Genomic DNA, 12,147 nt, shown 5'->3' with positions numbered 1-12,147 from the left:
TATCAACTGGAAATATTTAGCAAAACCCAATGATGGTCATAGCAGCAACCATTTCAGTGTGTCAGTGCACAACAAAGGAATATAGAAAAACACATATCCAACAAGGAAGGGGCTGCAAAGCTCTATCTGGCACAGGATAGCTGTATAAATTTCCCCCTGGAGCAAGGATGGCAGTGCAAATTCCTGCCTTTGTAGGTCCCTGGAAGATAGATTATTGCTGTGGTGGGAAGCTGCTCCCTTCTGGGCACTGGATTTGGCTCCGCCTGTGAGATGATCCTCGAGGTCTCTTCCAACCTTTGTGATACTGTGATATGATGGCTCTTCTGAGCCTGATAGCCCTGCCACTGAAAGCAAGGAAAATGCATTGATTTCTGTAAGAGCTGGACCAAACCCTTGTGAATGTCTCTGTTAACCTGTTGGGGGAATGCTTCTGAAACAACAATCTTGTAAACCACAGATTTTGCTTTAATGAGCTTTGGATTCTGCAATCTAGTGGCTTCAGGCTGCTCCTGGAAATTTGCACTGATTTAGAGAGATGTTATTTCCTAGATTCCTGTGATGTTTAAGGCCAGTGAGACTATAATGATTGTCTTTTCTAATATTCCTTATAGGAACTGTACAGGGATAAAATCCAGAACCTCAAACTGAAATCAGAGCTCAAATGACTGATAGTCTGTTGACAAATAATGAAACCTGGGTCCCATGCTACAGTGTTACTGCTTTTCTAGTTCATGACAAGAAGTAGGAAAGTCTGAAGTGTTAATTGTAAATTTTCCACGAGTTCTAAGGATGGTAATGATAGATTTGAAGGGCAGAAGCAGAGAGAATACAGTATAGTGGGTGCAATCAGGACAGTGGTGTCAGTCTTGCAACAACCCCAGGGGGATTCAGCAGCTGAATCAGCCTTGCTGAACACTCTGAATGGAGGAAGAAGGGGTGATGGTGACTGATAACTCCTTAAAATAAAGATCATCAGTCAGATCTGTTCATTTGATTCCCATTTATCCACACTGACTTTGAAGGATGCCTAATAAGGGTTTCTCTTGTAATTTGCATATATATGTAAATGGAGGGAGGAGGCTTTATAATTTCCTGTATATGTAAAGCAGGCTGTAGCTTGATGAAAAGCTACAGATGTGTTTTCACTTTGGCTAATGCAGAGTGCAGCTCCGTGCTCAGTGGCCTCTGCAGGACTAGCACTGGGGAGTGTTATCAGAGCATTCAGTGTCTGGGTTTTTACTTTCCTCTTGATCTAGGTGGGAGGACTGCAAGGAGTCTCCAGAGGAATGTACGATGGGCCCGTGTATGAAATCCCAGCTACGCCAAAATATGCAACTCCTGCACCCTCAACTAAATCCTCCCCTGCCAAAAACCAGCCCCCACCAATCAGAAACCTCCATCAGTCTAATTTTAGCTTATCAGGTAAGTCAGCCTGACTCATTGGAAGTGATTTACAGTCGTGAGTACAGATTAGTGGTGGGAAATTTCAATTATAATTCTCTCTCTTATCAAATATGAAAGAATGATATACTCATATATATGCATATTCCTAATATTTGTATATGTAGGTGCATTTTTTTATCCATTATTTCCTCTGGGAATATTGTGCAAACGATCAAACATTCATCATGTTTGCAATCTAACATTTTCCTCTGCAAGTCTATTAATTACCTGACCCATTGCTGTTAGCAGAGGTCTCTGGTTGATGTGATTGAGGTGGTATATATGGCTGATGGGATTTGGGTCTGGTATATCTCAACATGGCTCAGACATCTTAGATTTCTTTCTTGCTACATCAGCAGAAAACTTTTAGACTTGGAACTCTCAACTGTCCTTGCCCATGGTCAGAAAACCATCTTCTAGTACACAGACTGGAGTATTTCTTGTCCTCTTTGCTCTTAGTGCTCCAAATATTTTCCATGGTCTGTAACAAACAGGCTGGTAAATCATCCTTTGGGGCTGCTGGAAATAATTCTTGTCATTTGAAGATAATTACAAGTGTGTCAAATCCTTAGCCTTCAAAAGTCTACAGCCCAACTGGTAAATAAGGGGCTCCTTATGATATTATGAAAGTCACTGGATTTTCTCCCCTGATGGTGAAGCTTTCTTCCTGGAGAGATCCTGCTTTTAGAAACTAAATTCAGCTTCTGTAGGAAAAGTCCAAGGGGAGCAAATACTTCAAAAACCCTCCTGGGGAGTTGGCTGTGGTGAGCACATACAGAGATGTAAATCTATACAAAGGAAAAAAAAAGTGCTTACAAACTTGACTTCTAACCGTAACAACCAAAACCTGGGACTTTCATAAGCACCTGAAGCTGTGGTTCCACAGTCCACTGCTTGCTCTGAGTATTACCTTGGCATCTGCTGGTATTTGATCTGAAATTGATCTGAATCAGGCAATCACACATTAGGGTATTCTTCTGAAATTAAGCAAAGCCAGAGACTACAATGGCATTAAAATGATCCTATACTTTTATGGTAGTCCTTTATTACCTTTAGGAAGCTGAGTGTGATCAGGCAATATTTAGCCTGGCAGAAAGCTTGCTGTCACCTTAAGCTTAACCTTTCAATGCTGCAACACCTGTGCACTTGCAGCCCGCAAAGCCAATCAGATCCTGGGCTGCATCGGAAGTGTGGCTAGCAGGTCGAGGGAGGTGATCCTCCCCCTCTACTCAGCCCTGGTGAGACCCCACCTGGAGTACTGTGTCCAGTTCTGGAGCCCCTATTACAAGAGGGATGTGGAGGTGCTGGAGCGCGTCCAGAGAAGGGCCACAAGGATGATCAGAGGGCTGGAGCACCTCTCCTATGAGGACAGACTGAAGGAGTTGGGGCTGTTCAGTCTGCAGAAGAGAAGGCTCCGAGGTGACCTAATTGTGGCCTTCCAGTATCTGAAGGGGGCCTACAGGAAGGCTGGGGAAGGACTTCTCAGGATCTCAGGGAGTGACAGGACTAGGGGGAATGGAATGAAGCTGGAGGTGGGGAGATTCAGGCTAGATGTGAGGAGGAGGTTCTTCACCATGAGAGTGGTGAAGCCCTGGAATGGGTTGTCCAGGGAGGTGGTCGAGGCCCCATCCCTGGGGGTGTTTAAGAGCAGGCTGGATGAGGCTCTGTCCATCCTGGTCTAGTGTGGGGTGTCCCTGCCCATGGCAGGGGGGTTGGAACTAGATGATCCTTGTGGTCCCTTCCAACCCTGAATGAAACTATGAAACTATGAAACTATGATTTGAAGTGGGTGTGAATGTACACCAGCTCAACGCTTCCTTTGTCATGGATTCATGAGCACTAACATATTTACTGTGGACTCAGCAGGGACAAGGATTCTAAATCAGTGAGGGGTGTCTGAAAAGTCCGCTCTGCACATTCTCACTTTTGGGGTTTCCTGTTATTGTAACAAGTGATATTTTCTGTCAGGGTCTGATCTCTTGAAAGGAATCCAGTCTGTAGGCTGTCATGGGCTTTTCCTCAAGTCAGTGGAAAACAATTCCCCATGCAGGGTGATCAATCTGATCCCAAACATTTGATCCTACATGTCTCCTTAAAGACAGCTGGAGCTAGGCACAGAAACATCCCTTTAATGCCTGTTTAATGCTTCAGTCAGGAGTCTGGCTCAAGAGAAACCAGTTGAGGGTGGTGTGAGGGAAGCATAGCCAGAACTAGCCAGGTCAAATCTCACTGCTGATGGTTTGCTCCTTTTCATAGCTGTGTTTCCTGGTGTTGTGTTGTTGCAGGAGCTCAGATAGATGACAACAACCCACGCCGTACCGGCCACCGTATCGTGGCACCTCCGGGCGGTCGCTCGAATATTACCAGTCTTGGCTGAAAAATGGTGATGGACAGAGACCCAAGGATGAAGGATCATGGGAATGACGTCTGTTCCCTTCAATATCTGTGTTATCAAACCCACAGTTTTATTTGGTACTAATGGAAATAAAAACTGAAATGTCTTTTTTTATTTTCCTTTTTTTCCCCCTCCCCCCCTTTTTTTTTTGTATAGGAAGAGGTGGTACTAGTGTGGTGTGTTTGCTTGGAACTACTTGCCTCACAATTGTGCTTTCATGCCATAGTCACCTTAAAGCATGGTGCTTCCATTGCCCCTTTAGTGACTACAGGTTTTAGCTTCGTCTCGTAACTGGATGATGGTTCCTTTGCACCCTTTCGCTGTATTAGAGTAGTTGATGCATGTTACTGAGTTATTTATGCAAGTTGCATTCTGTGAGTGAGTCCCTTTAGAACACGTTGCCAACAACTGACTAGACACAATGCCAAGGTTGATGTTCGTGTTTGAGAAACACCACCAAAAACACTTCTGAAGGAAGAAAATGGCCATCTTCAAAGTATGAAGTAGAGTAGGATAGGCAGCTTCTGTTTCACCTTTAATTTATTATAAACCCAAGAAGCACTTCTCTGAGACACAGAAAATCATCGGGACACGAAAGGACAAATGGTCTCTGTAGCACCTGTCTGTTCCCACTCAGTACGTTCTAAGTCTGTGTCCTTCTCGTTCCCATTCCAGACAGAGCCATAATTCACACATACCAATGCCATTGCCACCCCTGCAGGGATTTCTCCACCTGGGCAGTAGTGCTCTCCTTCTGCATGTGACTTTTGGTACTTACAGCTAATCCAGGTTGCTGTCAGGTTTTTAAAGGTTTTGTACAAAGTTTTCCTTTGTAATCACATGCATTTTTACTTACTCTACCGTATCAAGATCTACTAGTCGTGGTTCAATTTCTGAATTCAAAGCTTGTGAAATAAAGGAGATTAATGGATGGGTAAGAGTCTTCCTCTGCTTTCCACTGCTGTTGTTCAAGGGTTGAAAATTCAGCATGGAGAAACCCAAGAGCAACTGGTTTTTAGGTTAGCATGATGTGAAAGAAGCTCCTTAGCTCACAAGGGCTGTTAAATGCATAGCTGTCAGCATATGCATACTATAGCATCCCATAATTGTCTTAATGACACAGAACACACAGTAAATGTGTACTTGCTATTGACCTTGCAGCTGTCTCAATTTTGACCAGAGACTGAAATTAGCTTTCTCCCAAGACCTTCAGGTCTGCTTCTGATTTGCTACAGATGGTAACTGATTGCCATCACCTTCACCTGTAGCATGGAACCAGTAAGTAGTGCTTCAGTTTGACCTAAGCTATAGTTGACTTACTACTGGTTTTCTCTGCTGACTGAACTGGGACAGTGTTCAGGCAAGGCATGAAGTCATGCTGCAGGTAAGGTAAGTGGACTTGAATTCTCCAGGAGAGTGAAGTAAGGTGGATGAGTCACCATCCCTGGAGGTGTTCAAGAGGGGATTGGATGTGGCACTTGGTGCCATGGTCTAGTCATGGGGTCTGTGTTGATAGGTTGGACTTGATGATCCTCGAGGTCATTTCCAACCTTAGTTATACTGTGATACTGTGTTCTTGTCTGACTCCCTCACAAGCTAAAGAAACCTTTATTTTCTATTGCTTTTTACTTGTCTAGTTGTGTTCAGATATTGTGGGAGGTATGTGCTATAGTGGAGAGTGGGGTGCTGTGAAATCAAGCAGGTCAGCAAAATACTTCTAGACCTTGTGCCACCTTGTCCTTGCCTGCACTGCAGAGCTGTACCAAGAAAAATCTTGTAGCAGTACAGTGCCACTGGAATGGTTTTATCTAGTTGTGATGCCTGACTGTTTAGCATGCATCCATCCTTTCCAAGCAGCCATAAATTATGCTGGCATGGGGCATGGTGGAGCACAGCAGGTGCATGTGGGACATAACATTTTGGAAAGTAGCCTACCTGAAGCCTATCAACTTATTCTGAAGCCAGCATGCTTGGGAATGGAATCACTACCTTAGAAAACTCCATTTTGGGCAGTTTGGGCTGGAAACCTGGCAGCAAAGCTGGTCTGAAGAGCCAGCTTTAATTTTTGCTGTGGCTTTGATCTGAACCTGTGAAGAAACACTGCAATTTTCAGCCTGCAGTACACTGAATTGAGTGCTCCCAAAATGAAAATACGGGCTTTTGTGAACGGTACCTTCTGATGAGGATTCAAAGTGATGCCTGGAAAGCCCTAGGTTTGCTTGCTCACTTGATGGTTCAGGTATTTTATGTGACATGCAGTACAGTAACTTGCTCACTTCAGGATTTTTCTATGAAGAAAGGTAATGCCAGCAGAGAAGCCTGAGGACAATTTGCCTTGGAATAACCCACAGCCTCACAGGTATGTCAACCCTGAAATGTCTTCATTGCCAGTGTCCTATTCCAACCCATTTGCTCTGAGTGTTGATAGAGTTCTAGTCAGAGTTTGTGAAACTGAGGTGAATTTGACACAGTGTGACAACTTCAGGCCTGCTAGTTACAATTCCCTTTGTGACTTTCTTTGATGTGCTTCTGCAATGGTTGTTTACTTCAAACTTCCACTCCATCTACCAGACTTGTCATGCTTGGGGTAACAGAAATTATCATTCTGTAACTACTGTGGGCGCATCCCACTTTCCCTGCATGATAAACAGCATCTTAATAAACTAAAGAAAGGGTGGAGGTGCATGCTTGAGGTGCAGTATAGAGCAAGTGCTTTGAGCTGTGACTGGCATCTGGGTACTCATTTTTCCCCATGTTACAAGCACTATGCTGGGGATTGCTCTCAGGAGGCAAAGCTGGGTAGTACTTTATCTGCCAGAGACTCTAGGCACAATCCCTGGTTTGCAAGCAATGTCTGCTACCCCTTAAAAGAGGTAAGACACAACAGGAGGGTGTGAGGGACACATCAGACATGTTGGTAACATCAATAGGAAGAAGTATTAAAACCATGGTAAGATTTAGGTTGGAAAAAGTACCCTCTGGAGTCCAGCCTCCTGCAGGGCTGACTTCAAAGCTAGGTTGCTTTAGGACTTTGTCCAGTAGAGAGCTGGAAGTCTCCAAGGATGGATGTTCTGCACTCTGAATTGCCTATTCCAGTGCTTTCTCCCCTTCAGGGCAAGTACTTTTTTTCCTTCCTGGTGAGTAACTGGCACATCTGTGCTTAAACTTGTGACTACTGCAATAAACTGTGCCTATCTGGCTGGTGAGAAAGTATGTCACAGCATCAAGAAAAGTCTCAGACTCTATACTCTTCTCTGTGAACTCAGAAACTAGCAGTCACATTGATTTGAAGTGAACCGAGGGGGCAGAGGTACAAAAAAATCCCCTCTGTAATGACTGTGTCAGGAGATGGGATGGAGATCTTGAGCATCAGCATACAGATACTGACTGCTGCTATGGTCAAAGTTGAGTAACACAACAGCATAAAATTATATCAGGAGAGGTTTAGATTGGATATTGAGAGAAATTTCTTTCCTGAAAGGGTTGTCAAGCATGGGAACAGGTTAGCCAGGGGAGGAGTTGTGTCACTATCCCCAGAAGGATTTAAAAGATGTGTAAAGGTGGTGCTTAGGGACATGGTTTGATGGTAGACTTGGCAGTGCTAGGTTTATTGTTGGAGCTGATGACTTTAGAGGTCTTTTCCAACCTACGATTCTATGGTATAACATAGGTGCTCTTCAGTTGAGCACCGTTCAACTCCTGTGGTGAGCTTAGCTTGGCATTTGCCATGCTTCCTTGGTCTAAGGAAACTGCCTTGCTCTGTCCCTGCTTCGCTGACAGGGAGTGATGACAGATGCTGTGCTACGCTCTAAATTTGCATGTGACTTAAAACATGACAGAGAATCCATGGAGTAACTCAGGGAGGCTGAGAAGTCAGTAACAGGGGCAAGAATAGCAGGCGTTTTGCCAGGAAGCCGATGTGCCTGTGGAGGAAGATAAAGCTGTGTAAAAAGGCGAGCTCGGGGCTGCTGGGCAGACGGCGCAGCCGCATCGCTGAGCCTGAGCTGCCCGTGGCCACGGCTGGCGGGGGCGGCGAGCGTGGGGACTCCTGGTGAGAGCTGGGCTCTCCTCTCAGCGAGCGGAGAACTCCGCTAATTGCCCAGGAGAGGGCACTGCTGCCCTGCTTTTGGGACAATCGGAACCGTTCCACGTTTCCCACGTGAGAGAAAAAGCCGTTTCAGCCCTGACAGCCCACAGGAGTCACGGGGCACCCGGGGAGACCCCACCCGGGCAATTAGAGACTCAGCTCAGGTAATCAGAGATCCTGCTTAGGCGATTATGGTGAATCCTAACTGTGGCAGAGATGCTGCTGCACTGCCTGGTTTGCAAGATCATCAACTCCAGCATTCAAATCTTCCTTCTTGCTACCTATAGAGAGTGCACTGCACAATGAAGATGTGCAGGGGCAAACAGGCTGCAACTGATAAAAGCACAACAAGCAGCAGTTACCATGTCTAGATCAGGAAGACAGAAAGACCATACAGCCCAAAGTATTGAAATAGCAAAATTGGGGGTAATTTGTTACACAATACAGGTGCTGAACCAGCTGCTTTGCACAGTAAGAATTCCCACAGGAACCATAATGAGCATAACAAAGTTCTGTTCGAAAGGAAGATTAGAAACTGAAGTATCTAAAGTGGAATAGTTAAAGAGGTTTTGTCCCATTCTTCCTAAAGAAGTCTAATTTGAAATCTGAGGCAAAAAACAGGAAGTATATTTCTAAAAGTCTTTGTACAAATTTTCATGCGTCCATAGCCTTGGAAGCACTAAAATATATCAAAAGAGAGTCAAAATGTAATCTTTTGATGTCCCAATGCCCTCTGAAGTCTGCTTATGCATTCTTTCAATTCCTATTTTTGTTGGGTCAAAGCAGTAATCACAAAGTATTAAGACTTGATCAACCATATTTAGGGCTCCAAATCAACTGATGCATCACTGCTGCAATGAAACCTTACCGAGATACATCAAGCTGGGCAACCAGCCTAGTGTGGAGCTGTTCTTCCATAAGCCCACCTTCCAAGGTATATTCCTAGTCTAAAACTAGCTCCCCACCACACTCCTCAAGCTGTTTGGAAGAGCTTACATTAAAGACTTCCTTGCTTCCCCTTACCAAAATCAAGTGGGAATGTTTTATTAACAGCTAAAGGAAGTCAAGATTGATTCTTGGTCTGTAGCTAAAGGAGATTTCTCGGTTATTATTGATGCTCTTCGTTGTTCCTCAGTATTTATAGCTGCTGAGATTCCCCAGAAGAATGCTTTGGTACTCTCTGTCCAGACAGCTCACATAAAAGCTTTTACTACCTGTTGCCTCTTTTTTTAAGCATCTTTGAGTTTTTCCTTGGTTCAGCCTCCTCTTCATGTGGACTTTGTAACCTCTCTCTGAAAACAAGGAAAGTAAAACAAGATTGTAGACAGAGTTTTTAAAAGGGGACAATTCTCTCATAAATTAAATGAATTTTGGTAAGAGATGAAAGGCACTTGCTATGCAATTATAACTTTTACACTCCCTGCTTTCAGCTGCCTCTGTTGAGGCTGCCAAAACAAAGTTGCATAAAGATAAACGTTCCTTTGTTGGGTCCCTGTTCCCTACACATGTATCCCTTGTTGGCTGTGGGAAAGGAGTGTGTGAAAAGGGTTGATGCCATCAGGGAAAGGAGCCATCTCCTGAAGTCAGTCCCAGGCTGAGGTCACTCAGGGGATAAATACTTTTCCCCAAAGGCCTGTGAGTCCTGAGAACCAACTGTTTGCTTTGCCTGTCAACAGGATTTTCTCTGCTCAATATATCAAGCCCCAGTGACCAGCTGGCTGGTTTGATCTGCCCGTAGTAATCAGCTGGCATCTTTCAGGTTTGGAGCCATTTCTTCTCCTCTTAGCACCCCAGCATAAGCCAACTGAAACATCTATCAAGAAAAACATTGTTTAGAGCTGCTACCCTCATCAGCCAAAGACTGGCGCTTGCCTTTGTTCCTGAAATAAAGGTGGAAGTTGAAAGCCTAAATACCACAGACCATATTTTGGTTGCTACATGTCAGCGTAGTTCCATTGGATTCACTTGTTTCTGCTGATTTATGCTGTGTCTCAGGTTTAAAAACCAAAGAACCAATTAAAGGAAATTTGGAAACATTACTCCCCATTTCTCTACCTAGAATCAAAGTACTTTATAAAATACACAGCAGCAGGGACAAGCGAACTCGATGACTTTCCCACATTTAAAAAGGAAGAAAGGGAGGGGAAAAAAGGCCAAGTACATGGAAGAATTAAAGGAACTATTAAAGAAGAAGCTCTGTAGGCATTGGATTTGGGGGTTGATTGACATGCCTGCTTGTGAAGTAGATTATGCAGTGCTTTTTACAAACAGTTTTCCATGTACCATTTTTCTATGAGCCTCTACTGTACCTGCATCAGCCAGAAGCCAGTCCAGGGGGCTCTTGAACGTTTTCATGAGAATCACTTTTGTCTGCTGATTCTGGTGAGTGAAAGGTCTTTCTTTTTGAGTTTCTTTTATCCCCTGAATTGCCAAATGCATGTGGATTAAAAACAAATGAAACCCATAAGCATAAAGTAGAGCTTGCCTGGCTTTGATTCACTTAAAGCAGTAAAACACACTCTAACTCTTCATACATGCACATTATTATTCCAAGGAAAGCATTCCACTTCAGATTTCTCTAGACTATTTTTTGCCATCAGTTAGTTCTCACAGAGCAGACCTTGAAACTTTACACTTGTTGAACACTGAAGTTAGCTTCCATGAGGTGTGCAACAGCTGTATTTTCTTAGCAAATAGTTGAAAATGGCTTTTTACTACAAAAAAAATACCCAACAATTCATGTGATTTGACTCAGCACAGTCTCATGTTAAAATGTCACTCCTTTTAGGGACACATGTTCCTGGGGTCAGGGTGCCCCCCAGGGCAAACAGCTCTGCACACCTGAGAAACAACTGACTGGAGAGAGAGTTTTGTCCAGGTGAGTGACCTGCTTTTCCCTTTTGGGCACACATCTGGCTGTCAGCATCATTCAGATGTTTCATTCTGACAATGACAGAAAGATTGGATGGCTCACAGGATGAGAATTTGCATGCTCCACCCTAAATATGGATCAGCAAACACAACTGCTAATCTGACTATTCATCCCTAAGCATCTCTTGAATAATGAATTGATCTGATTTGTTAGAACTGTAGCAAATTGATATAAATACTTCCAGTTTTCTGATTCAGTAAGATTTTACTTTTGAGTATGTGTGTAGGAAGGTGATTCTTCCATTCTGCCAGGAGAATGAAAGCTGGGTCATTCAGCTCTGCTGTTCTCCCCAAGACTTTGTGATTGAGGTGAACAGATTCATTTCTAAAGGACATGATACAGACATGGGAAATAATTTTGGTTTGAGCAAGGCAAAGCCTTGCCTCAGTGAACACAATGTGATCTGTTGGCTGAATGACTGCTCTGGAGAGAGAAGTGGGGACAATGATTTGTAGCTGGGCAACCTGGGAGCTAAGTGATCTTGGAAGATTCTCTTATTTCATAGTTTCATAGTTTCATTCCGGGTTGGAAGGGACCACAAGGATCATCTAGTTCCAACCCCACTGCCATGGGCAGGGACACCCCACACTACATCAGGCTGGACAGAGCCTCATCCAGCCTGCTCTTAAACACCCCCAGGGACGGGGCCTCGACCACCTCCCTGGACAACCCATTCCAGGGTTTCACCACTCTCATGGGGAAGAACCTCCTCCTCACATCTAGCCTGAATCTCCCCACCTCCAGCTTCATTCCATTCCCCCTAGTCCTATCACTACCTGAGATCCTGAGAAGTCCTTCCCCAGCCTTCCTGTAGGCCCCCTTCAGATACTGGAAGGCTACAATGAGGTCACCTGGGAGCCTTCTCTTCTCCAGACTGAACAGCCCCAACTCCTTCAGTCTGTCTGTTTAGGGAAATGGCACTGACACAAAAATCTCTCCAGAAAATCCATTGTGTTATATTGCAAAACATGCACTGATGTGTGGAGAGATATGGGTTTCTTTAAACAAATCAGAGTTGTACCAACCTGCTGCCTTGCTCCTCTTGGAAGGCTGCTTCTTCACAGCCATGGGAACTCGGGCCAGCGCAGCCAGCTCACTCATGAAGTCTTGCTCTGCTTCCTGCATGCAAGGATAAGTGGGAAGGCAGTTAACGAAAGACAGCTTGATTCTGGGTCATGTTATTGTACACATGGCATGACAGAGGGGACAGATGTCACTGCAGAAAATAATATGGCTAGCATGAGGGAAGCATTTCCTACAAGAGAGTGGTGAATCCTGGCACTGACTTCA

General features: G+C 44.4%; 2 protein-coding genes across 4 annotated transcripts in view; one reads left to right on the top strand and one right to left on the bottom strand.

Annotated features, from left to right (window-relative positions):
- Positions 1-4,769, top strand: part of CRMP1 (collapsin response mediator protein 1) — a 51,706-nt gene extending 46,937 nt beyond the window's left edge. For both annotated transcript variants that reach the window (XM_068149497.1, XM_068149498.1), the window contains exons 13-14: positions 1,257-1,422; positions 3,729-4,769. In XM_068149497.1, the coding sequence (XP_068005598.1) occupies positions 1,257-1,422; positions 3,729-3,820 (258 nt within the window). In that variant the 3' untranslated portion in view covers positions 3,821-4,769. The remainder of the gene's footprint in view (positions 1-1,256; positions 1,423-3,728) is intronic.
- Positions 4,770-4,838: 69 nt separating this feature from the next.
- Positions 4,839-12,147, bottom strand: part of EVC (EvC ciliary complex subunit 1) — a 45,232-nt gene continuing 37,923 nt past the window's right edge. For both annotated transcript variants that reach the window (XM_068149494.1, XM_068149496.1), the window contains exons 19-21: positions 11,883-11,976; positions 10,235-10,346; positions 4,839-9,217 (exon numbers count right to left, since the gene is read on the bottom strand). In XM_068149494.1, coding sequence (XP_068005595.1) covers positions 10,240-10,346; positions 11,883-11,976 — 201 coding nt within the window. In that variant the 3' untranslated portion in view covers positions 4,839-9,217; positions 10,235-10,239. The remainder of the gene's footprint in view (positions 9,218-10,234; positions 10,347-11,882; positions 11,977-12,147) is intronic.

This window comes from Melanerpes formicivorus, unplaced genomic scaffold (assembly GCF_026170545.1).
Source record: "Melanerpes formicivorus ecotype bairdi unplaced genomic scaffold, bMelFor1.0.p_v2 SCAF_18, whole genome shotgun sequence".
In the NCBI taxonomy this organism is placed as follows: Eukaryota; Metazoa; Chordata; class Aves; order Piciformes; family Picidae; genus Melanerpes; species Melanerpes formicivorus.
Note: the sequence above shows the minus strand (reverse complement) of the source record. Positions and strands in the feature narration are given on the sequence as shown.